Raw genomic sequence first — 27719 nt, 5'->3', positions numbered from 1 at the left:
CCAAACCACACTGGCCTCCAGGGCAATTTCAAATGATAAAAAGTGGCAGTAAGCTTAAGTCAAAAATACAAATTAAAATAGCTCCAAAGCTCTATTTTTCCAGAAAACACTTGAAGAAACAGTTAACACTCTTCTAAATTTCTCTGGATTCTTCTACCAAGAGCTTTAATGACTAGATTTCCAGTTCCTGTCTTAAATTCCAGTTGCGGACAGGCTCCCCAGTATCTTTTTCCAAATGCTTCCCATTGCACAACACAAAAGACCCACGGGCTCTGGATTCCTGTGTTATATACTCTGTGCTTCACGAAAATATGGCATCTACAAAGGGTACAAACCATCAATTACTAGCAAGTTTCAAATAAACCAGAGAAGAACACAGCCCTCGGGGAAGATAAAAAGAAAAACAACATAACTCTGGAAAGAAGCTCCAGTAATTATCTCACTATCTGATGCCCCACAGGAGATAGCTTACTTTACCCGAGTGAAGAATTGACTTTTATGCTCGTTCTTCCTTTCATAAACAATCAGCCTTTTCCAGATATCAAAACAGATTCAACTTAAGCTACTACCACTTTGCTCAATAGTGAAATGGGGATAAAACCATCCACTTCTTTGGCTGGGAGGGTAACCTGAGACCCTGGATGTAAAGCCCGGAGGACAGTGCCAGGCCCAGGGCGGCTCTCAATAAATAAAGCCAAGAAGAACTCTGCGGTCTTCCACTCTGCTCAGCACCTCTATTCACCCCATGTTGTGTTCCATTACAAAGTCTCATCAGGAAACACAGTTTTAAGGGCACGTTATGACCGAAACCAGGTAAGGTAAACTAACGTAAGTACTAACCCTACAACAGAAAAAACTGAGTCCTCACCACCACCCCATGTCAAACAAATCAAAACCTTAAAAGGAAATTAACTCACAGGCAACAAAAGAAAAAATCAGATAAACTGAACTATGTCAAATTTTAAAACTTTTGTGCATCAAAGGACACACCAACAGGGACTTCCCTGTTGGTCCAGTGGGTCAGACTCTGCGCTCCCAATGCAGAGGGCCCAGGTTCAATCCCTGGTGGGAGAACTAGATCCCGCATGCATGCCGCAACTCAGGAGGCTGCACACCACAACTAAGAAGTCCGCATGCCGCAACTAAATGATCCCGCGTACCGTAACTACGATCCGGCGCAGCCAAAATAAATAATTAAATTAATAAATATATATATATTTTTAAAAAAGGACACACCAACAGAATGAAAAGACAACACACAGAATGGCAGGAAATACTTGCAAATTTATATCTGATAAGGGGTTCATATCCAGAACATATAAGGAATTTAACAGCTCAACAATCTTCAAAAAATCCAATTAAAAGATGGTTAGGGCTTCCCTGGTGGCGCAGTGGTTGAGCATCCGCCTACCGATGCAGGGGATGCGGGTTCGTGCCCCGGTCCGGGAAGATCCCACATGCCGCGGAGCGGCTGGGCCCGTGAGCCATGGCTGCTGGGCCTGCGCGTCCGGAGCCTGTGCTCCGCAACGGGAGAGGCCACAGCAGTGAGAGGCCCGTGTACCGCAAAAAAAAAAAAAAAAAGATGGTTAAAGAACTTCAATAGACATGCTTCCAAAGAAGAAACACAAATGTCCAATGTGCACATGAAAAGGTGCTCAACAATACAATAATCATTAGGGAAATGCAAATCAAAACCACAATGAGATACCACTGTCCACTAATGAGGGTAGCTATTAAAAAAAAAAAGAAAACAAAAGAAAAAATAAGTGTTGGTAAGGTTGGGGAGAAACTGAAACCCTGTGCACTACTGGTAGAAACGCAACACAGGTAGCTACTGTAGAAGACAGGATAGCAGTTCTTCAAAAAATTAATGGAATTACCAAATGATCCAGTAATTCCACTTCTGCATATATGCCCAAAAGAATTTAAAGCAGAGACTCAAACAGATATTTATTTGTACATCCATGTTCATAGCAGCATCATACACAACAGCCAAAAAGTGGAAACAAACCAGTGTCCATGGACAGATAAATCGATACACAAAATGTGGTATATCCATACAATGGAGTATTATTCAGTCTTTAAAAAGAAAGAAGTTCTGACGCATGCTACACCGCAAATGGACCTTGAAGATATTATGCTAAGGGCAATAAAGCCAGTCACCAAAAAGACAGATACTCCATGATTCCACTTACATGAGGTACTTAGACTAGTTAAAATCAGAGACAGAAAGTATAATGGTGATTTCCAGGGGCTGGGGAAAGGGAGAACGGGGAACTGCTGCTCAGTGGGTACAGAGATACAGTTTGGGAAGATGAAAAAGTTCTGGAGTTGGAAGGTGGGGAGGGCTGAACAATAACGTGAATGTAATTAATGCCAGTGAACTAGACACTGAAAATTGGTTAAGAGGGTACATTTTATGTTCTGTATATTTTAGCACTAAATAATTGATTCTTCCATTCAGCTTTCAATTCTCTGACTTATCCTACTCCTCAATTTACCCTTCGCTTATCTCACATTCAAATTCCTAATGGATTTTCATAAGCTTGAAAGAAAAGTAACAGCACATTCTCAAAGTCAAGGTCCAGACTTACTCACCTGTTCTGGATTCCCGCAGGATCATTCTTTAGATCGTAGAAAATGGCACCTATAACCAGTCCCAGAACGATTGTTACAATTATCTTTTCAAAAAGAAAAAAAAGAATTTCACTTAAAGGTAAAAACTTAACACATTATTATTAAAATATATCTGGCTACATAATGAAACTCTCCATTGATATAGGTATTTTCAATGGCTTGGCCATAACAGTCCTTGGGAAAATATAAAACAGTGTATGTTATTAGACTACTTTTTAAATTGAAATAAAAATAATTTATCTCTGTGCTAGGGAGACTGACAGGCGACAGAGTAGAAAAGCTAAGATTTCTCCCAGTGCTTTACCAGGCCCTGCCAGTTCATGGTCCAGTTCAGGCTACTGGGCCTGGGAATGCCATAGAGTGTAGCAGAACCAGGCAAGCACCTAGCAAAATAGTCCGGGGGGTAAACTAAAGTCCGAGTGGCTAAGAGTGGTGGCCTGAACTCTCAACCTTTGTGCTAGTGAACATGCATAGTGTGATATTTCAAGAGGCTCCAATAAAAACAGGATACCTTTACTCTTAACATGAAAAATAAATAAAAATGAACAAAAATTTTAAAGCACACATGAAAAAAATTCTAACAATGTAATTTTGCAAAATAAGGAAGTAGGGGTCGGGAGAGTCCCCACCTGCACTGGAAAAGTGCACTGTCACTGTCACCAAAGCACTCAGCCAGCTTTCTCTGAGGGCACCCGAGTGCATTACCCACCCTCCTGTCACTGCTTCTCCAGCAACCTCAGCCCGGAGGGCCTGCAGCCAACAGCAGGACTAAGCTGCCAGTGCTTTGCCACTCTTACCTACCTTCACCCACTCACTCTTGTTTGATGACTCCTAAGAAGACTGGATAAACATCACTTTGGTTTTTAAGACTGACAAACTGTCTCTTAAGGACACTTCTATAAGCGAAGGGTTAAGGGTTACATTATAATTTATTTAAGGAAATTCTACTTATTGTACTTTTGAATTAAATTTAATTAAATGAATTTAAAAATATAGTAAATGATAACCTAAAGAAAACAAAATATTCCACGATGTACCTTGGAACCTTCAAAGTTTAAAAACAAAACAAAACAAAAAAACACCTCAGTACTACAACAGTGCAGTAGTATCAAGACTTGAAGTAACTTGTCAAGACACTTTTGGCATGAAGCAAACAAAATTGCAAAACAGGATCATGACCTGTGAAGACTAGCTCATGAAGACCAGTCTGGAAAGAATATGATTTGAGATGTCCTTAAAAATTGCCTTGTTAAAAAAGACAGTCAGAAATTTGAAACAAAAAAATCTATTACCCTGGCATATTTTAATTACCTTCAAAATATACTGTAGTTTGGGCTTCCCTGGTGGCGCAGTGGTTAAGAATCTGCCTGCCAATGTAAGGGACACAGGTTCAAGCCCTGGTCCGGAAAGATCCCACATGCCGCAGAGCAACTAAGCCCGTGCGCCACAACTACTGAGCCTGCGCTCTAGAGCCCGCGAGCCACAACTACTGAAGCCCGGGTGCCTAGAGCCCATGCTCCGCAACAAGAGAAGCCACCGCAATGAGAAGCCCGCGCACTGCAACGAAGAGTAGCCCCCGCTCGCCGCAACTAGAGAAAGCCCGCACGCGGCAGCGAAGACCCAACACAGCCAAAAATAAATAAATAAAAATAAATAAATTTATAAAGATATATATATATACTATACTTCACGTCAACAGATCAAGCTTCCAAAATAAATAATAATAACCCCATCAGCATGTGTGCGTGCACATGTACACAAAGTCTATACTTTCACCTTGTATAACTATAAGAATAGTCAGACTTCTAAAACTGGACACTCCACATGCTTTGTTTCTTCTATATTCAACCTTAGTAACTTATGTTAACAGACTGTCAGTTTTATCCTTTGGATGTTTCCTAAAGGTTTCAAAATTCTAAAAGTATTTTCAAGGAAACTCTTCAAACATATTGACAAAATGATTAATCTCATAATTCTGTCATGGTTTTACAAGGTGTGTCTATGTTTTTCCTTCTTACATTAAGGAAAAGAAAATAAACAGGAAAACTAAACATGGCTTAATGGAGCAAAGAAATTCTATCCTATGAGTTCTGTGCAGCTGGCCTCTTTTGAAAAGAAATTTCCTAAATGTGTTATTCTATCTTTGTTCAGATGTGTTTGTCAACATTTCTCAAGGTGGATTCTAAGGGATGTTTATGGCTGTCGGTGAAAAAATTAACCCATGGCCAAATGTTAAATGTGCTAATAGAAACAATGAATCTCCAAGAGATACGATAGTATTTTCCAAGTTGATTTGATCAGGAAAACTTTGGCACATTAAATGGACATTAAATCTTCTCACACAGATAATCCGTTCATTCCAGTATCTTCCAAAGACAACCTTTGGTTAAATGCATTACCAGAAGCAAAGCCTAACTCGTGTAAATGACCCGTTCAAACCCAAGTATGGCTGTAAGACGACCCATACCAGATTTATCAACAGGAAGCCATAAAACATTTTAATAGCTCCACATTCAAACACTTAGAGAAATAAAAGACACACTCGCAAGATTATAAAAAACCCTAAACCGGAAGTCAGCGAGCTGTGGCCCCCAGGCCTCGTTCAGTCCGTGAGCAAGCAGTTTTTTACCATTGTACTCATGGTTGAAAGAAAAAAAAGAATATTTCTTGCCACATGAAATTTACATACAATTCATAGTTCAGTGTCCGTGAATAAAGTTTGATTGGAACACAGCCATGTTCATTTTTTAAAATGTATTTACGGCTGCTTTCTTGCTAAAACGGCAGACTTGACTACTTGAGATAAAGACCATGTGAGCTGCAGAGCCAAAAGTATTTACCCTGTGACCCTTTAGAAAAAAGGTTTGCCTACTCCTGTCTTAGGCTAACATTCCAGCATTGACACATCTGAAGAAGAGTCCCCCCCACCCCACGCAGATGCTCAGGGAGATGCGAGGTTCTATCCCTGTTCTGCAAGGTTGCCACTGCTCTGAACATTGTTGGGATTTCTTTTGTGGAACTGAGGTCACTGAGGAGGTAAGTAGGCTGAACGTGCAACTTGGAGGCACTAGGCATGGGGTTTGCATCTGAAGAAAGCTTAGCACCAGGAGGTGCAGAAACTTGGTGTACTATTACAGAGAGCCCCACATTCCAATCACCCCTGCCCAGAACTGCCATATGGAGTCATCCCTTGGTAGCGGCAGGGGACTGGCTCCAGGATCCTCGTGGATATCAAAATCCACAGATGATCCAACCCCTTACATAAAATGGAGTCGTACAGTCAGTCCTCCGCACCCATGGGTTCCTCCAACCTCAGCATGCATGGAACCTGGGATACTGAGGGCCGACAGTATGTGACTTGGACAAGGCATTTAGAAACCACTTTTAGAGACAAGAGAAATTTATTTTCCAAATAAAAAAATCTAATGCATAAATCAAACTGAGAATCACCTGCCGTATATCATCTCACAGTTGAACAATGGATAACCAGGTTGACCTTACTTAACAGAATTTGTTCCCAAATGACATCAAATCTACTCTAAAAGGATAAAAACATACCCTTGATTGAAAGTACACAGAAGTGTTCATGTTCTGACGGAAATGCCAAATAACAAGTACAAAAGTGTTTGGAGCAATTAGCAGTATGTCTCAAAGAGGGATATAGGCTCTCGGCATTAATACTTAGGAGGCGACAGTACTGCGGTACGAAAATGATGGTGCACGTGTGGTAAGAAGTCAGTGATGTTTCACTGGAGACGACAACATGCCATCTTTTAGCACTTGGCAGAAGTTCAGTGATAATAAAATCGGCCAACCCCAAAATAACTGGCTAAACTGACTTCCTTAGAAAGGATGGACCAATGAACTGGGAACAGGAGGATTTTGGATGACAGAGGGCTTAAGAATAACGGAAGAATCATGAAGGAGTAATTCTCAACAACTATCAACGGAGTCAGCCGAAAGAGAAAAAGAACATGATTTCAGCTTAAGAGAAAGTCAGTCTGACAGTGGAGCCTTACTGAACGGAATTCAAGCCGGCTTGCTACCTCTGCGTTAACCTCATGCTGTTTTAGGTGTCCAGCGCTCTCCTAAGATCAGAAGCCCTCCACGAGGAAGGTCGCTCATAAGGAACAGCATTTGCACACGGGCTCCTTGCGCAGACAGTGGTCAGCCCTACAGCCCTCAGGGACATGACACTGAGCTGAAAGCTTCCCTGGCCACTTTCCACCTGACGTAAGATGCAAACCAACCCCTTCCCTTGCTCTTCCTCTCCCCGCCCTTCCCTTCCTTCTCTCTTTCTCTTCCTTTCTCCACTTCTCTGCTTAAACTCTCTTCCTAGCCCTTTTTACCACCTGACATGCTATATAGCTTATTGCTATATGAATTGATCCTCTGTCTCTCCTCATAAGGAAACAAGCTCCACGAGAGCAGGGATTTTATTTTCGCCCACTTTGTTCACTGCTGTGTACAAGCTCCAAGATGCAGCACGTGATCAGTTAAGAACTTGTTGAATGCATCAGGAAATGAACGTGTGCGGCCACCAGAAAACCCCAGATGTGGTCAAACGTTTCCTTTACTTCACAATTTATGAAAAAAAAATTTTTTCTACAAAGATGATCCATTACAGCTTGTCTAAATTGTCCAAAATTCTGAATTAGACAGTCCAAAGAAAACAACCCATTAAAAAAGAAATCTTCTGGGCTTCCCTGGTGGCACAGTGGTTGAGAGTCCGCCTGCCGATGCAGGGGACACGGGTTCGTGCCCCGTTCCGGGAGGATCCCACATGCCGTGGAGCGGCTGGGCCCGTGAGCCATGGCCGCTGAGCCTATGCGTCCGGAGCCTGTGCTCCGCAACGGGAGAGGCCACAACAGTGAGAGGCCCGCGTACCGCAAAAAAAAAAGATTAAAAAAAAATAAATCTTCTGTAAGTAAAAACTTAATTGGGTTTTACTTGTTTCTATACCCCAAATGGAATGGGGATAAACAAATACATAAAAGTGTGGGTAGAAGGTAAGCATATCCTAAAATAGACTGTATCAGAACCTAACGCCCCCAAATGAGTATTTTACAGCATAATTAGAAGACTCTGCCACGTTACCTGAGCTATAGAAGCCTGGGGATTACCCAGTAAGTTTTTGAATGAACGCCTGGAAATCCATCTAAGCTGATGACAGAAGGAGGTGGCATAGGTGATCTCCTTGTAGACTGAAATCTTCTTCTTTCTCTGACCCCCTGAGAGTTGCTCTAACTCAGCTTTTGTTTCCTTGAAGAAGGAGGAGTTGGCATAAAACTCAGTTAATTTTCCTATGAGTGGAGTATCTGTCTTGGAAGGCTCTTCAGTCTCCTTGGCTTTGGAATAAAAGTGGATAAAGAAGGGAAACATTCTTAACAAAATAACAGCTGATTTAGTCCATTTTTCTGTAACCCCTTTCCTAGAGTCTTCCCTAGTACCTTAATTCTAAAGCTTGAGTATAAAAAGTTATGAGAGCTGTCACTGCTTTACAAAGTAGAAAAACAGAGTAAATTGGCCTACTTCCGTCAACTTACGGATACAGCAAACTCACTGATCTTTTCCTAATTAAGACATTTGGACCCTAAATCTTTTAAAATAGACTTCTCACCATATGGAGTTATAATTCCTAATAAAAAACCTGGTCTTCGCTTTTTACAATGTGCAAATGCATAAACTGTCAAGTTTCTTATTTCAAAACACTATACAGTTGGCCCTCGGTATCCACAGACGTTGAACGCAGGGGATAGGGAGGGCCTACTGTAAGGGACCTGAGCACCCTTGGATTCTGTTACCTGCGGGGGTGGGGGGGAGTTCTGAAACCAATCCCCCATGGATACCAAGGGGCCACTATGTAAACAATGGGCACTTTTTAAAAAATGGCAACTGCCCTTAGAACTGACACCATCCTATAAATGCTCATTTACAGATTAAATCAAAAACAGCACTCTCGGGGTGGGATGGGGAGGGTGGGAGGGAGGGAGACGCAAGAGGGAAGAGGTATGGGAACATGTGTATATGTATAACTGATTCACTTTGTTATAAAGCAGAAACTAACACACCATTGTAAAGCAATTATACCCCAATAAAGATGTTAAAAAAAAAAAAAAACAGCACTCTCACAGACAACAAAATCTGTGTTGACTGATGCTATGAGATTGAATGTTTGTGTGCCCCCAAACTTCAAATGCTGAAACCCAATCCCCAGTGTGATGGTATCTGAAGGCAAGGCCTTTGAGGGATGATTAGGTCATGAGGGTGGACCCCTCAGGAGTGGGATTAGTACCCTTATGAAAGAGGCCCCAGAGGGCTCCCTCCGCACTCCCACCACATGAGGAGGCAATAATATGGTCGCTCATCTATGAACCAGGCAGCAGGTCCTCAACAGAAACGGAATCTGCTGGCATCTTGATCTTGGACTTCCAGCCTCCGGAACTGTGAGAAATACATGTTTATTGTTTAAACCACCCAGTCTATGGTATTTTTGTTACAGCAGCCAAACAAACTGGGACAACCAGTAATCAGAGGACAGCGCTGATGTAAATTCACACAGCGACGTTTTAGTGAGCTACCACGTGGCTAAGCTTCATCCAACTCAATTAGGCAATAATCTGTGACTCTCAACACATCTGCTTACCTTCACCGTCTGTGTCTTCTCTGTTTAACACCACAGCACAGGAGTCTCCATTAATGACATCCAGGAAGAAGTCTGCAGGGTTATTGTAGGGCTCACAGTGGTAACCTGCAAGAGAAGGTAACTCAGGTACACAAACGTGACAGTCTTGGGAAATAAAGACTCAGTGGGTGAGGGAGGCGTTGCTGGGAGAGACAGGATCTAACAATTTCTCCCTCTTTTCTTCTCTCTTCTCCCCTCACTAATTTACCGCTTCCTTTTAATCGCACAGTATTTCAACAGTTTTCTGACTCTTCACAAAACAGCACACTCCACACCAACCTTGGACTCTTAGCAAGTCTTCTGTTAGTGCTTGGTCCTTATGCATTACAATTCAGGAGACCTGAAACAGCTATCAATATGCTCTGGTGCTAATCAGAACTTCTTCAGAAATCTAGATATAAGTCCAAGAAAAAAAAAAAAGCTATAGAAGAACTAATGTTCCTTAAAGCCAGCTAAGGCAGAGCAGGACGGTGTTTGGGAGAGGCCTGGGGTATGTTCTGCTCTCCAAGTTCACCTGGGGACTGCTAGAATGCCAGTACCCACTTTAGCAATGATTGCTTTTGCCCCTATTAAACTCAGGTCCAAATGGGCCTCTGCTATGCTCCTGTAATTCCAATATAGAGAACAAATCACCAGAACATCATTCTCAAGAGAATGTGGCTGGCACAGCACAGCTGAATGCTTACCTTGACTTCTTGTGGCACTGTAATAGGGAAGAGCAAATCTGACTCCATATTGGATCTGTTTCTTTTACTTTAACCTTTGTATTCTATTGCTTCTGCTACAAGTTAAGAATGTTGCCTATAGCCTGAAATATTCAGGATAGCCCATTCTCAAGGGTCTGATCTTTAAAGGTGGAACACTTTTCCATTCATATAGAGATAAAAAGTTGCAGAACAGAGAATAACGTTTGTCTTGTTGGAGGTTTACAGGAACACCACGACCAGACCTACATGGACAGCTGCAAGAACAGAGGATTCCGACACTAAGAAGTTTTCAACAACCAGCCACACCCCCTTCCCTTTTAGTATAAAAGAAGCATGAATTCTAACATGGGGAAGATAGTTCTTTGGGACAGTTGTCCACCGCCTTCTCGGTCTGCTGGCTTTCCGAATAAAGTCTCTATTCCTTGTCCCAACGACTCATCTCCTGCTATACCGGCCTGTCGTGCAGCAAACAGCATGAGCTCAGACTCAGAAGCAACACGATTATCTGAACTCAGCTTGGCCTGTAGTCTGATCCTTAGGTTCAGCCCCCCTAAACTCCCTAGACCCATGCAAGGCTTCTTAGTTTTAAATGATAGAGATTAAACCAAAACATTTTAAAATGTGGTTAGCAAATACTTAAAACTATATCTGAGTTCGTGGAGCATCATCTATAATCATATCCAAGGATCTCTAAGATGAAGCAGATTGCGTAAGTCACCAAAAAATGACATATTTCCATTTAAACAGAACCAGGCAGTCCAGAGCCATCAGAATGTTGGCCCATTGAAGTCAGATTTACGACTAGCCATTATATCGACAGGTAATTCACACACATGCTAAATCCGCAATCTAATGTTACTAGAAAATTAAGTAGCATCTCCACGAACCCCCAATCAAGGTAGATCAACATCCCATGTAAGGGAAAAACATGGTAAAGCCTAATCTCTATCATGGTCAAGAAGACAAATACTGTAGGGACATTAGGCCTTTCCAAGAATATTCAACTGACAGATAACTGGCTATGAGACCAATCTATGTATTGAACTGTTAGGGAAAGGTCACCAGAACTGAGAAGGAGAACAGATACAGACCCAGCAGAAATACACACACACTCACACTCACACACACACTCAAACAGGACAGAAAAAGATACCTAAACAACAAGCTGGCACTGCAGAGTGAAGAACTAGCACTAAACTAACTGAAGATGTTTCGGAGTAGTGGAAACCATGGTGTATCTACTCAAAGATGAAACAGCACTCCAGGTGACCCCTTTGTTCTCCTTTAGGATACTATTAATGAAGGATCTTACTTCATAAAGAAGTCAACCATACCAGTGGATGCAAAGTAACCCAAGGCCTCCTGAGCAGGCCCGTGGAACATTAATCTTCCTGAGGCCAACAAGGTAAGGCTATCAAACAACTTGAAGATGGAATAACGAGGCTGATGAATGGAGAAGATGATTGTCCGTCCTTGTTTAGACATCCTGAATTAAAAGTGAGGAGATAACGAGTCATTAAACATCTGAAACTTGCGTTTCTTGGCAACGTATTTTATTATTCCTGCCTTTAGATCATTTGTTCCTCTTCCAACTTGATTTTCTCTTACTAAATTCTCATCTCATATTATCTGTCTGATAGGTAGAGAATGTAAATTCAGTGCTTTCATGAAACACTACAGTTTCTAAAGGGTGTTCCATGGGTAGTCTAGAATCAATCAGAATATTAATTAAAAATACAGATCCCTGGGCTTCCCTGGTGGCGCAGTGGTTGAGAGTCCGCCTGCCGATGCAGGGGACACAGGTTCGTGCCCCGGTCCGGGAAGATCCCACATGCTGCGGAGCGGCTGCGCCCGTGAGCCATGGCCACCGAGCGTGTGCATCCGGAGCCTGTGCTCCGCAATGGGAGAGGCCACAACAGTGAGAGGCCCACGTACCGCAAAAAAAAAAAAAATACAGATCCCTGGACAGTCTACTCAGACCTATTGGGTCTATGGGACCCTATTTTTAACTAGCACCCAGGTAATTTGTAAGTACACTCAAGTTTTAAAACTTATTATGAACTAAATATTAAAACAATGGTCATATGCCCCATCCTCATTGATCATTTAAGACTTCTGGCTCTTTAGGAACTGGTTTTCATTCTTCTGCCCTAATAATACAATTAACATTACTGAGTACTGACTAGATCTTTGCTAAATACTTTATAGATGACCTCATCTAAATTTACACAATATTGTTATGAGGCAGTACCAATAATAATTATTACTGTTCTATATCAGATAAGGCTTAGAGAATTAAGCAATGGCTCCAAGTGTCACTGTTAGAAGGAGCAGGGCTGGGAGTTGATCCCTGGTCTAATACCGTGGCCAAAAGACAGTAACTCCTATCTTTATACAGGAGTTACTACTTATGGGTAGAAGAAACAAAGGCCAAAATCACTATTCAAAATCTGGCATTATTGAAAACACTTTATGAGAAGAATCACATCAATTCAAGCATTTTCTAAGCACTTACTATATGCTAGCCAAGAAAGTTTGTTCTGCCTCAAAGATGACAGGCCAACAGACCAATCATTTCAATACAAAGTGGAACAGAAGTAGCTGAGGGTGCCCTCAAACGAGCTAATACAAACAGCCTCCTGACCGGACTGCTGCCACTCACCCTCGCCCAATTATACAGCCTTTTCTCCAGACAGTTGCCAGTCCTCCGTTCTAAAACTCTCTGAAAGCTTCCCATGTCCCCTAGAGACATTAAAAGCCATAGCTCTTATAGCGGCCTACAGTCTATATAATCTGCCACCCACTCAATTCCATCTCATGTCCCGTTCTAACTGTTATGGACTGAACTGTGTGTCCCCAAAATTCATGTTGAAGTCCTAACCCCCAGCACTTCAGAATATAACTGTATTTGGAGATAGGGTCTTTAAAGAGGTAATTTTGGTTAAATAAGGTCATGTGGGTGCCACAATCCAATAAGGACCAGTGTCCTTAAAGGAAGAGGAGACTGGGACACAGACACACCACGGGAAGATACAGTAAGGACACAGAGAGAAGACAGCTATCTACAAGCCAAGGAGAGAGGCCTCAGAAGAAACAATCCTGCCAACTCCCTGATCTCAGACATATAGCCTCCAAAAATTTGAAAAACTAAACTTCTGTTTTAAGCTAACCACCCAGTCTGCGGTACTAGGTTATGGCAGCTTGAGCAAAGTCATCAATAAGAGTCCCCACCCCTCCTGAGGTCACTGGGTTCCAAACACATCAGCAGGCACGCTCTGCCGCAGGGCCACAGCTGTTCCCTTCCACTAGAACTCTCTTCTCCCATATATCCAGGTCTCGCGCCCTTGCTCCCAACTCAAGCGTCACCTCGTTGAGGTCTTCCCTGACCATCCTATATGTGATACAGCACCTCTATCCCACCACAGCCATCTTTTGCTACTCTCTTAGCCTGCTTCATTTTTCATACAACACTTCCATTTGTTCATAGACTGTTTCCCTCCAACAAAGAAGGAAGAAATTTTTGTCTGTGGCACTTACTGCTGAGTCCCTTGCACCAAGAATCACACCTGGTACACAGTAGGTCACCATATATTGGATGAATGAAAGAATAATGTTCCCCTAGCGTTTACCTCTTCAGAAGCAAAAGGACAGCATTTGCCGTGCTGGAATCTAAGCCAGTTGTGGGCTCATCCAGGAACAAGATGGAGGGATCAGTAATAAGCTCCATTGCAATACTAGTCCTTTTTCTTTCTCCTCCAGACACACCACGGATAAACTGAGTTCCCACCTAAAGCACAGATATTATTGTTATTAACAATAAAACCCACAGCCATTATCGTTTGTTGAGCTCCCGACATGTATGTGCCAACCCTATAAGAGGCACTTTATCTCATTATCCTCATTTATTCTGAACAGCAAATAAACGACTATGTGGGCAAAGAGGTAGGTTTCTCTTTAATTTGAAGAGTAAACTGAGGCTCAGGTCAGAGCTGGTAAGTGGCTAAGCCTGATATGAAACCCATGCTTTTAACAGTTCTATATGTTTCTCATCAAGCCATATATTTCATCTTAAGGCAGTTAAGCCAGAACACTAAAAAATATGGCCCTGACGGAGTGAAGCCACAGACCAAAACGGGAGCTGAAGACAGGAGTAGAAAAGCTGCTGAAAGCATCTATACTTTGTTAGTCTTTCTTACAGCCTCCTGACGCCCCCTTCCCTGCCCCCGCCCCACCCAAAGTCCTCAGTGCAGCTGGGCAGCTAGGAAAGTTCACTTTCTATCACACCACATTAGCATCTCTTAAATCACCATGAGGTTTACCAAATTGAGCCCTCCCGTACCCTAACTTGCCGCAGAATTCCCGGCTCATTCTTTCAGACAAATTCAGAAGGTAGACTATTCTACAGGGTAACTGGCTGGGCCTTTCAACTAGTCAGTGTCCCTGTGTGGTAGGGGACCAGAAAGGTTTTGGGGGAGAAAGGAGATAGGAAATAATCCTTATATTAAGAGTCTTCAAAGAGATAGTAAGTGCGTGCTGTTCATGCCCTTGACTGGACCCTCTAACAACTGAGCTGTGCCAGACATTCTGGAGGCGACATGGGGAAATGTGAGTGAATATGGCTCCACAGAGCTGAGATTAACACACCGTCAATTCTGTTAGTTGATAACGGTATTGTGGTAATGTAGGTAAATATCTTTTTTTTTAAGACGCATAATCAGTATTCAAGAGTGAAATGTCATGAAATTTACAACTTTCTTTAAAATACTTCAGAGAAAAGAAGCTGAAGTCATTATGGGAAAAGATTAACAACTGGGAAATCTAGGTAAATGTTATTAGTAATTGTGCCATTATATTAAGTATACTACAATCATATCATCACTATGTAACAGAGAAAAACAAACCTGACTCCATATTGAATCTATTCCTTTAGCTCTAACCTTTGTGCTCTGCTGCCCGTGCTTAGTCATGCTGGCTCTGCACCCTTTATGAAAGAATGTTGCCTAGAGCCTGAAATATACAGGATAGCCCATTGTCAAGGCTCTGACCTTTCAAGGTGTACCACTTTTCCATTTACATAGAGATAAAAAGTTACAGGGCAGAGAATAACATTTGTCTTGTTGGACGTTTATGGGAACATTGTGACCAGATCCACATGGACAGCTGCAAGAACAAAGGATTCCAACGGGAAGAAGTCTGCAACAGCAACCAACCAACCAACTCCCTCCCCTTTTAGTATAAAAGAAGCCTGAATTCTAACTTAGGTAAGATGGTTCTTTGGGACAAGAGTCCACCATCCTCTTGGTCTGCTGGCTTTCCAAATAAAGTCGCTATTCCTTGTCCCAACAACTCATCTCTCAATTTACTGATGTCACGCAGCAAGCTGTTCGAGCTTGGACTCCGTAACAACTGAGTAATCAGACTATACTCTCTACATTTGTTATGCTTAAAATTTCATAAAAAGTAAAAAAATTTAAATGAAGTACTTCAATGAATTAGATAAATACATTCTAAGTCAACAACTCCCTTCAGCTTATTTTTCTCTGGAAATCCACGCAAGGAACTTAGGGCGATAACTGCCTGTTGGTAGAGAACTTTTACCTAAGGGTAAAGAATGGTAAATACCTTATTGGGAAGAAAATCAAGCAATAAGCAGAGCTATAACACAAAGGAAAACCCAGTCGCTTACAGGAAGAATTTAGTGGAAACTGGTGGCATCTCAGAGTTATTTTTCCAAACAAACTACAGCAAAATATGTCAGAAAGTATCGTATGAAACAGCAGCCAGCAGGATACCCCCATTCTTTGTTACGTCTACGTAAAGGATATCACGGGGGGACTAGACTAGGGCCATCACCATCTAAAAAGCTCATCTTCACGGAAAGCTTCAGGTGTTTTCCCAGCAAAGCTTTCATACCTAGTCACCGACTGTAAAGTTCACTCGTTCATTTCATTTCTTCTTCCCGATCCTGTATAACCCACAAAGGGAGTTACTTTTCTCTCTTGCCCACGACTTTTATCTCAAAAATCTAAAAGAGCCCAGCACATACCAGTCTGTAAGTAAATATTGGCAGAAGAAAGGGGGAGGGACAGTGAGGGAGGGAGGGAGGAAGGGAAGCCAAAAGTGCCAAAAGAAAGGCTCTAGAAAAACAACTTGGATGCCACACAAATTAGAAATAAACCCTAATTTGACTGGATATAACTCTGGAAGCCAAACTGCAGCAAAGTGAAACATACAGAGCAGGAACCCTTGGATTTTCATCATGTACCAATTCCAGAAATGTACCTCTCAAAGGCAATGGAACAAAGTCCCCTGGAGGAACAGAAGAAGGACAGCTAAAAGGGGAAAAGAAAATAGGAAGAAGGAAAGTTAGCGTGAAGACATGGAATGAGACGTGACAAACAATCAGGGTGGGAGAAGACCGAGGGCTGTAATCACACAGAAAGGGCCATGTGTTCTTTGCAAAGAACACTTCCACATACTGGACCACACGGCCACACTTCATTTCCAGGATTCAATCATTTTTAGGTTTTTTAACCTGGTTAACTTCCATCTTCATATCAAGTAAGTAGTCACTTTTCTCATGGTTACAGAAAGCAGCCACTCTTTACTATACATGTTATAGAAAACTTCTGAACAAGTTATACTATCCACACAGGTGAGTCCGATTTGCGGGCTACGACACATTTTCCACATTACCTTGGAATCTGCCACTTTATCCAGACCTAACTCTTGAATGACCATGTTAATCCGTTCATTTTTTTCATGATTTGTCATAGTTGTTGGAAGCCGAAGAGCTGCTGAGAACTGTAAATTTTCTCTCACTGTCAGAGTTCCCATCACGACATCATCCTTAAAGCAAAATGGCGTTTTAACAAGACATAGCAGGTCTTTTCTAATACCCTCACTCTTTGGTATATGTAACTTACCCACAAAAATAACATACCCAAGGAAAGTTCTAGCTAATAATGAATTATACTTGCAATTATACAAGTTACAACTAACTCCATATAACAGCTGCAAAGCCTGATGAAATCATTTTCATTCCCTACCTGTACACCCAAAGAGAACACAGGTAATTGTGATCATTACTAGCAAACATTTCTACACTGCTTGATACCAGGATTTGCCAAAACACTGTTCTAAGCTAGGTGAAGGAGAGAGGTGAAGGTAAAGGAAAAAAGTAGAACAGTAATGTTTTTTAGAAATGATATGATAACAAGAATTGATATCATTGCCCTCACAAGGATCATATTCCAGATTCTCCCTGACTTTTCATTTAACACTGTCCTGAATTTTACAGGAGATCATGAAAAGCTGGTGTGAAGAGAAGTTGTTTCTACGAGTATGTCCCGTAGTCAACTGGAAGCACACTCAACCATTAGCCAAGACACTTGCCAATACAGAAACAGAAGAAATCTAAAATGCAAATCCACAAATACTTACTTGTACCACGTAACCTGAGTTACATTTAAAATTGGCAGGTCGAGGTGCTCCGTTGATCAAAACATCTCCAGATAACCCATGTGGATCCTTCCTTGCAGCTAAGACATCTAACAACCTATAAAAAGACATATGTTATCGTTATTTATTCCCTCCAACTCAGGCTTTACCTCTCAGCTAATCTGAATCCAAATTTTGCTCAAGTTCGAAAATTAACTGACCAAGAAGTTATATGGTTCAACTAAACATATAGCTATATTTTGAATCTCACCTTCCTTCTTTTTTACTATATGCTACAATAAAGCCCAAAACCATGAAAGCAAAGCACTGCTGGCTGATCCAGCACAGACTACCCAAACTGCCCTCCAGGCTGTCTGACCTCTGGCGTGCCAAGGCAGGTAACGTGCTCCTTTGTCTAAGACACAAGCCTTCACTGATGCCTTTGGCTCCATGTCCCGACTTTCAATTGTATCCCCTTCCTTTTCCTCTCCATAGCTCAACTTATAGCTGACAGCTATATGCCAATCACCTTATCATGTCCTCTTAGTAAAGCTGACCTAGTAAGACCTTCCTGGCCCTTAGGACAGAACCCCAAACTAGCACAACTGCACATTATCCACAACAACTAGAACCAGACAAGACATGCAGAAAATGTTCAAGAAATACCTGCTCACATAAGAGTGATCTTTAAAAGCACACTAAAACTGGAGGTGGGGGGCTTCCCTGGTGGTGCAGTGGTTAAGAATCCGCCTGCCAATGCAGGGGACAAGGGTTTGAGCCCTGGTCCGGGAAGATCCCACATGCCATGGAGCAACTAAGCCTGTGTGCCACAGCTACTGAGCCTGCGCTCTAGAGCCCGCGAGCCACAACTACTGAGCCCGCGAGCCACAACTACTGAAGCCCGCGCGCCTAGAGCCCGTGCTCTGCAACAAAAGAAGCTACTGCAATGAGAAGCCTGCACACCGCCATGAAGAGTAGCCCCGGCTCGATGCAACTAGAGAAAGCCCGAGCACAGCAACGAAGACCCAACGTAGCCAAAAATAAATAAATAAAATTAAAAAAGAAAAGAATAGGTGAAGGAGATTTAAGAGGTACAAATCTCCAGTTATAAAATAAATAAGCCATGGGGATGTAACATACAGCATAAGGAACAGGGCCAATAATATTGTAATGACTTTATATGGGGACAGATGTCTAGACTTATCATGGTGATCATTCATAAGGAATGCAAACGTCAAATGTCGAAAAGGATTAATCTCCAAAATTTACAAGCAGCTCATGCAGATCAATACCAAAAAAACAAACAACCCAATCCAAAAATGGGCAGAAGACGTAAATAGACATTTCTCCAAAGAAGATATACAGATTGCCAACAAACACATGAAAGAATGCTCAACATCATTAATCATCAGAGAAATGCAAATCAAAAGTACAATGAGATATCATCTCACACCAGTCAGAATGGCCATCATCAAAAAATCTACAAACAATAAATGCTGGAGAGGGTGTGGAGAAAAGGGAACACTCTTGCACTGCTGGTGGGAATGTGAACTGGTACAGCCACTGTGGAGAACAGTATGGAGGTTCCTTAAAAAACTACAGATAGAACTACCATATGACCCAGCAATCCCACTCCTGGGCATATACCCTGAGAAAACCATAATTCAAAAAGAGTCATGTACCACAATGTTCATTGCAGCTCTATTTACAATAGCCAGGAGATGGAAACAACCTAAGTGTCCATCATCAGATGAATGGATAAAGAAGATGTGGCACATATATACAATGGAACATTACTCAGCCATAAAAAGAAACGAAATTGAGTTATTTGTAGTGAGGTGGATGGACCTAGAGTCTGTCATACAGAGTGAAGTAAGTCAGAAAGAGAAAGACTAATACTGGATGCTAACAGATATATATGGAATTTTAAAAAAAAATGTCATGAAGAACCTAGGGGTAGGACAGGAATAAAGACACAGACCTACTAGAGAATGGACTTGAGGATATGGGGAGGGGAAAGGGTAAGCTGGGATGAAGTGAGAGAGTGGCATGGACATATATACACTACCAAACGTAAAGTAGATAGCTAGTGGGAAGCAGCCGCATAGCACAGGGAGATCAGCTCGGTGCTTTGTGACCACCTAGAGGGGTGGGATAGGGAGGGTGGGAGGGAGGGAGATGCAAGGGGGAAGAGATATGGGGATATATGTATATGTATAACTGATTCACTTTGTTATAAAGCAGAAACTAACACACCATTGTAAAGCAATTATACTCCAATAAAGATGTAAAAAAAACCACTATGTAGTACACCTGAAACTGACATAATATTTATGGCAACCATAATCCAATTTATTAAAAACCACACACTAAAACTACAAAGAAAAATCTTACTTATACTGTTATACTCACGAAGATTTGCCTCCACCTGTGGGTCCCAGAATGGCATTGAGACCAGGTTTCATGATCCCACTGTAAATACAGAAAGATATCAAGTTATTGGACCACTTTACAACCAGTTCTATTAATTTAGGGTTTGCATTTAATACACTCAATGAAGGCTGATAAAATTATAGACAGGGGGAAAAAAACCCCACAAATCAACCGTTAAAGGAAAAAGAAACCGAAACGTCGATTAACAAAAATCTTGCACACAAAGAATGTTAACCACAAGTCAGGACTTATAAGAAAAATGACTTGGGTCCCTCTAAATTCCCCTCCCTTATTCTCCACACTGGTTCCCTGATGTAACTGACTCTGGTGAAGCATCTCTGCTACACTTACTCCTCTTTCACGGTGTAAAGTGCATTAACAAGTTCTGAGTGACACCAGATGACTAGTATCTTCATGTCACCTGACTTGCTACCTCGGTCTACACAGTTAGTAAGTCAATGGACTTCTAGAATCACCAGTAGAAGTGTTCTCACTGTACAAATCTAGTCAGACAAAGAAACAGTGTATCTGAAATAGAAATTCAACGGCTGGAATAAAGCACCTCAGGGGGTTAAAAAGAAAATATCACCAAGTCTTACCCCTCACAAAATTCTTAATCAAATTAGAAAAGTAAAACATACACTCTCAAGATATATCGTCTTCTTCCTTGTAAAGTATGAGATAAGTGGACTGGAAAATTCTCCGTTTAGAAGTGGTAGATGCCACTTTCTAAAGGAGACAACCTTTAAGGACATATAGACATGGTGTACACACAGCACGCTTCCAAACAGACTAAGCATATGTTTGAGGGTGGTGAAAATTCAGATAGAAAGCAGAAGGGCTGGGCTCCCCTGGTGGCGCAGTGGTTGAGAGTCCGCCTGCCGATGCAGGGGACACGGGTTCGTGCCCCGGTCCGGGAAGATCCCACATGCCGCGGAGCGGCTGGGCCCGTGAGCCATGGCCGCTGAGCCTGCGTGTCCGGAGCCTGTGCTCCGCAACGGGAGAGGCCACAGCAGTGAGAGGCCTGCATACCGCAAAAATAAAGTAAAATAAAATAAGAAAGCAGAAGGTAGAAAAAATTAAGGCAGTTTTGACTGTGTTGAGTCTCAAGAAGAAAGCAAATACTTATCCTAACGGTAGCCAGTAGAATGACTAAGGAGGATGGACTGGAGAAAGGAAAATTAAGGGCAAGGCCTCCGCAGTTATGTAGGCGTGATGAAATAGAGGCCTGAGAAGCCCTTTCAAAACCCTGGTGACTAAATCCAATCTCTCTTTGGAACTGGTAGGTAAATCAAAATTTATTCCACAGAGAAAATGGTATCTATTCCAAGTGGATGGTCCAAAGCCAAAGGCTATTCCATTCCCAGATCATGATTTTCACAGACGCCAATTCTATGATTACACAATTGTTGTAAGTGATGAACTTTACAAAGTACCCCCGGTGCTTCCATCCAGGAGGACCTCAGCACTTACTGACTATTGTGTTTGCATCATCACAACTGTGAAATGGCTGGTGCTGGGGTGACATGTACCTTTCGCGTTGCTCATTAGCTGAAACACTGAACAAAAATAAATGAATTAGGTAAACCAGGAACAAGGTGTAAAACAGAAAAATCTCTTATTCTTTCAGTGACTTTCCCCACAGATGTAAAAAAGACATGCTAATGGCTGGGTGAACTTTCAAGATGCATCCATCAATAGCTCTTGATGCACTTTCTTTATCAGTAGCTATCTAGTAACAGCTTCTAAAATCACGAGATACAAGCTTGTTATTCACTAAAACTCTGCTGTCAGAAAACCTTTCCAGGTTTTAGAAATATCTCCTCAAATCGAGACCAAGCAATCCGAAATAACTAATCCCAAACTGAATGTAAACGTTCTAAGACAAAGAATTTTACAGGTCCCTCAGTTGGGTTTACTTTGGCACTAAGCCCTAGCATGACAGAAAACGACAGCAGTGTAGAATTACAGCTGCAACAGTTCCAGTTTGGAGCAGCGGCTAATTCTCCCTTCATTCATTAAACACAGTTATCTCATGTCTACTATGTATAACAAGATTACTCTTCTAGGACATGAGACTGAGCTGAGAATAAAACGAAGTCCTAGCCCTTGTGGAATTTACATTCAAGACCAGGGATCAGCAAACGACAGCTGGTCACCTGTCTTCTGTTTTCATAAACAAAGTGTTACTGGAACAGAGCTATACTCCTTCATTTGCGTTATTGTCTGTGGCTGCTTTCATGCTACAACGACAGGGATGAGTAGTTGTACCACAGATGGATGGCCCATAAAGCTGAAGATATCTACCATCAGGCCAGGCCCTTCACAGAAAAAGCAGTCGATGGTCTACAATTCCCTTGTCTCCCCACCCTACCCCCCGTCCTACTATCATCCCTCAAAACCGATTTCCCACCCTTATACACTGCTTTATAGCATTTATACGCAGCAAAGTCCCCCTCGCTAGACTGTAAAACCCTGCCAACAAGAGTTATGTCATCTTGTGTTAAGCCTCCGCCCAAAAGTATGTAGCACAGGGGTCTACAAGGGAAGACCCCTGAATACTGGACACACGAAGTGAAACCTAGCTAAAGGAGTCACATCACAAGTATTACTTTTTTAGTGGATAATGATTCATCCTTTGGTCTCCGTTTATAAAGGAGCAGCCAATGCCATTCCCAATGCTTGGAGCATGGCCTCTCCCTACCCTACCCTACTGTCCCCTACACACACACACACACTCGTGCACACAATCTTCACCTTCTCTCTCCCCACACCCCTGAATCTCTGATTTAGGGTTAGGGATGTCCACTGTGTCTCCTAACCCTTCTATCACAGTAGAATGACACAGCGAGGTACTCTAGTTGTCTGAATCCCCCATTAGACTAGACGGTTTCTCAGGACAGAGGCCATATCTGTGTCACTAGCATCTTGCACAAGGTCAAGCACCCCATAGGCACTGGACAATTGTTGAATAAGTGAGTCTCAACATTTCCATAAATGACAATTACTTATAGGAAAACCAAAAGAAATGTTTTCAGTAAAAACAAATGTTAAGAAGTAGGAAAAGTGTATGGAAAATAGGTACAGTCTGACTAGAAAGAAAACTTAGTGACATTCCCTACTCGTTATTTTACGTTCAAATACGTCCATCATTTCTATTAGACTTCCGCTTCCCTTCTTAGTGCGAAGGTGATGAAAGTGGGTAGAGGTGCAGCAATGCCAGCACCCAAGAACACAGGCTGCAAAGGGAGGTAGGAGGAGGAGAGGAAACAGGTGGAAGGGCAGGAGACTGCGTACACTGAGGAATAAGAAGACTGATTGAGGAAACCAATGAGTACATTAAAGACAACGAGAACCAGGTTCTTTACTTTTTGAGAAGATGTTTTACAAACACGGAAATGTGGAAAGAACCTTGGAGTGTTAGATATAAATTGGAGGACGTATTAATGAGAAGTCATGGGTTTTCATCTACATACACAGATACAGAAAGTTTTAGATACGTGTATAAGCACACATGTGCGTATATTGAAACATACATATAGTCAGTCGCTACCTAGGTGTGTCCACCGAGAAAGCCTAGAAGCTATAAGATCCTAATAGCAACAAACATTCCCAACACCCAGATCTTGGTTTGTAAATACCATCCTCCACACAAAGGAACATCAGCTGATCCCAGGTCTGACGCAGGGTGAGTACACAGTGAGTCCGAAAATTCTTGCTGTGCCGACAAAATATTCAAAGAATGAGAGTATGTGTCAAAAGAATCAGTTAAAACACAAAACAAAATACAGAACCTACCTTGAATGTCTCCCACTGACCAAGTCAGGAACAAGAGAAAGATCAAGATGAATAATGACAGGACTTCCCTGGTGGCGCAGTGGTTAAGAATCCTCCTGGCAATGCACGGGACACGGGTTCGAGCCCTGGTCCGGGAAGATCCCACATGCCGTGGAGCAACTAAGCCCGTGCGCCACAACTCCTGAGCCTGCGCTCTAGAGCCCGCGAGCCACAACTACTGAAGCCCGCGTGCCTAGAGCCCGTGCTCCACAACAAGGGAAGCCACCGCAATGAGAATCCCATGCACCGCAACGAAGAGTAGCCCCCGCTCGCCACAACTAGAGAAAGCCTGTGTGCGGTAATGAAGACCCAACGCAGCCAAAAATAAATAAATAAAATAAAATAAGTTTAAGAAAAAAAGATAAATAATGACAGTAATCCACTACTGTTGAAGGCTATTGAATAAAATACAAATCCATGGGTCTATACTGATATAAATAAATGAACACAGAGATGATGAATAAAGTTTTTCCTTTTATTAGCATGCAAACTAATACATATAGAAGAGATGGATGAAAACAGAAAATCACCTTCTGGTAAATAGTGAACAACTAACTACCAGATCAGATTGTTCCTGCTGATTCAGGCAGGGCTCATCAATGGCAGCTCAAGCTGGTCAGTTGAAATTTAATGAGAAATGGGATTTCGGAATAATGTCATAGTATCTCTCCTCTCAATGTTTATCACTTACAAAGGGGAAAATGGTGCCATTATGGCAAAGAAGCCTGGTAGACACCAACATGACCAGGTGACCGAGATTAGGGGGTGGGACAGAAATAAGCCAGCTTGGATGAGACTGCAGAGACACCATGTGACGATCAGCCAGCTCTGTGCAGAGCATGGCCGACCAAGGGCTCACAGGACCCACCACCGCACTCATCACGAAGCTACACTTCCCCTGAGCTGCTCCCAGACAATGACTGAGTGGCTATGTAAGAGAGGGTCCCTATTTCTAGACAATAGGCACTGGAGGAGTCAGGAATACTGGAGCACCGTACGGACAGCTGGCTCTCACCTGGTTCAGAAAAACGTTGACGACAATGGGTATATAAAGCAACAGAGTGATGAACAAATGCAGTGAAATGTTGACAGGTGAATGGGTTAGGTTCCTGCAAGGCTTACATCTGAAATTATCTCACGATAAATTATTAATTAAAAAAATCCCCAAAGAGTATAATGAGTTTCCCTGAAGAGGTCAAGATATCCACACATCTACTGGAATGGATCATTTTTTCTATAAATCTTCAGCTTTGGTGAGAAAAAGTTCAACTGCTGGGTATGGAGACAAACGAAGCATAACAGGAAGTTTTTATAAGGGAGCAAAACCTCGCCCTTATGAATTCTCATAGTCAGATTTTGTTCTAGCTTCTTCCCCCATAGAGGGAAATGAGATGCTACATTCATTCTACAAATGAGATTATAAAATGTCCAAAGGAAAAACAAAAATCAAGATTCTCATCAGCTTTTCTGGAATACAGTTACTATTTTTTAAAAATAATTAACAATTTATGAGCATTTGTTTGTTTTTGGCCACACTGCTCATCACGCAGGATCTTAATTCCCCGACCAGGGACCGAACCCGAAACCCCTGCGGTGGAAGCACAGAGTCTTGACCACTGGACCACCAGGGAAACCCCACAGTTATTATTTTGAATGCTGATGGCGTTATCAAACATGAATCAAAAAGAAGACAGGGCTTCCCTGGTGGCGCAGTGGTTAAGAATCCGCCTGCCAATGCAAGGGACACGGGTTCGAGTCCTGGTCTGGGAAGATTCCCACATGCTGCGGAGCAACTAAGCCCGTGAGCCATAACTATTGAGCCTGCACTCTAGAGCCCATGCGTCACAACTACTGAGCCTGTTCTCTAGAGCCCGTGAGCCACAACTACTGAAGCCCGTGTGCCTAGAGCCCATGCTCCACAACAAGAGAAGCCACCGCGGTGAGCAGCCCGCGCACCATAACAAAGAGTAGCCCCCGCGCAGCAATGAAGACCCAACACAGCCAAAAATTAATTAACTAATTAATTAATTTTAAAAGAAAAAGATAAATGAGAGCACCCTTTTCCCCATCCCAGAAACTCTACTTAGTTGAACCCTGCAGATGGGGGAAAAGATAAGAAACATTACTGCCTAAATAAGAAATGTGAGTAAGCAAGAAAAACGACCCCTGGTATCCTTTTAACTGTAAAATTTGAAAGGATTACAAGATTTGACTGAGTTTTTATGAACCTAGGAATGCATGTAAGGGTGAACTCATCTGTTGCTGAAACACACACCACTGAATCATAAAAACATTACGAAGCCTTCAGCAGATGACACTGTTACTGTATCAAGTTACTAATTACTAGCTTTAAAACATAAGCAAGGTAAACGAACCCTCGAGCAGCACATATTTTAAATTTATTCAACCTGCACATACTCAAATCGTCTGTTACCTTCCACTTATCAGCACAAAATCTGAAGTGACCAGCATTTTTCTTGATTAGTATGCTCCACAAAAAACCTGTCAGCTTTTCAGAAAGGTCAGTTGACTCCAGTCTAGGCATGTGGCAAAAGATAAAAGCTTTTCATCTACCATTCCTCACCTTATTCTCATACTCAGGGTTTCTTTACGCAAGAAAGCATCAAGGAAGCAGGCATGACGGTCTGTTACTGCATGGAGAAAATACTATCTAGTTCTGCACAGCACCTGGCTTCCAGCAACCCAGTCTCAGATCCCCATTGTTTCTTCCCCACCCACATCCAAAAATTTTCTCCCCTATTTGTCATCTCCCAGCCCTCTGGAAGCAGCTGGCTGCCAGTAACAGAAAAGACCACAGTCCCATATAATGCATGTAGATGATATGAGAAATGGCTGATTCCATATAGGTTTGTAGCCATACCTGGCCAAAGGGCTCTTATAAAACCACTCCTCCAGGCTTGGAAAGCCGAAAAAGTTGCTTCCTTTGTCTAGGAATAATTATTTCCCCAATTAAACAAAAAAATTAACAAAACACACAGGCCACACTACCTAAGCAAACCTAGATTCACTCCCTACTCCACAGAGAGGTAGAATCCAGCTCAATTCTCTGGAAATCAGAAAAACATGAAAACCCTAAAGGCTATAATATATGAAAGAGAGATACCTGGGACCCAGTAGATTCTATCTGAATGCCCATTTCTCCCCCCACTCTACAGCCCACTCCACCACCATGTGATGAATTAGTTGCTGGATGAGGAGAATAAAAATCATAGTTTTATGTTGACTTGGATTCTAAAATATAAATAAGTGTATTAATTTGGATCCTAAATTCTCTTATCACTTTGGACTTCAACAGCATAACTTAAGCTAAGCTATAGTTGTCTTACATTTACATACACCTAACATGTGATCCAACTGTTTCACTAATGAAACAGCCACATGAAATGAAAGCATGTGTCCGTATATCTGTATAGACCTGTACACCTTTATCTGCAATAAGCGAAACCTGCCAGGTTCACTGCATGTCAATGGACCTATTTAAATAAAAGTTCATGCACATACTTGATATTCTTTAGTATTTCTTTCTCAACTGTTTTCCGACGAAGTAGAAAGCCACTCTTCACTGTTACTCGATAGCAGATGTTATGAAAACTTAACACAGCTCCTCCAGTAAACGTCTTCAGGTCATTGGAGGTTGTCTCCGGGATGCAATTGGTGTTTCTTTTGGACATTGGGACAGAAACTTGGTAACTCCTGGAAGACATCTGGAGTGTTTCTGCCTCTCTGGAGAGGGAAAAGCAACAGTAAGTTGACAGTAAATGAGACGGTAAACAGTAGTTAAGAGTACACTTAAAACAATTCGGTTTTGGTACAAACGTCCAGTTATAAAATAAGTTAAGTCCTGAGGATATAATCTGCAGCATGGTGACTCTAGCTAATAATACCGTACTGTAGATCTGAAAGTTGCTAAGAGAGATCTTAAAAGTTCTCATCATAAGAAGAAAAAATTTGTGACTTTG

At 42.0% G+C, this 27719-nt stretch overlaps 1 protein-coding gene across 9 annotated transcripts in view; it reads right to left on the bottom strand.

Annotated features, from left to right (window-relative positions):
• The window catches only part of ABCG2 (ATP binding cassette subfamily G member 2 (JR blood group)), a 133152-nt gene that overhangs the window by 10617 nt on the left and 94816 nt on the right, over positions 1-27719 (bottom strand). For all 9 annotated transcript variants that reach the window (XM_079920882.1, XM_079920884.1, XM_079920883.1 and 6 more), the window contains 9 exons: positions 27262-27483; positions 19882-19941; positions 17473-17587; positions 16726-16878; positions 13659-13816; positions 11364-11515; positions 9284-9388; positions 7735-7985; positions 2599-2681 (listed from right to left, as the gene is read on the bottom strand). In XM_079920882.1, coding sequence (XP_079777008.1) covers positions 2599-2681; positions 7735-7985; positions 9284-9388; positions 11364-11515; positions 13659-13816; positions 16726-16878; positions 17473-17587; positions 19882-19941; positions 27262-27464 — 1280 coding nt within the window. In that variant the 5' untranslated portion in view covers positions 27465-27483. The remainder of the gene's footprint in view (positions 1-2598; positions 2682-7734; positions 7986-9283; positions 9389-11363; positions 11516-13658; positions 13817-16725; positions 16879-17472; positions 17588-19881; positions 19942-27261; positions 27484-27719) is intronic.

The sequence above is a fragment of the Stenella coeruleoalba genome (assembly GCF_951394435.1).
Source record: "Stenella coeruleoalba genome assembly, chromosome: 4".
In the NCBI taxonomy this organism is placed as follows: domain Eukaryota; kingdom Metazoa; phylum Chordata; class Mammalia; order Artiodactyla; family Delphinidae; genus Stenella; species Stenella coeruleoalba.
The sequence above is the reverse complement of the archived record's forward strand: the minus strand, read 5'-3'. Positions and strand labels throughout refer to the sequence as shown.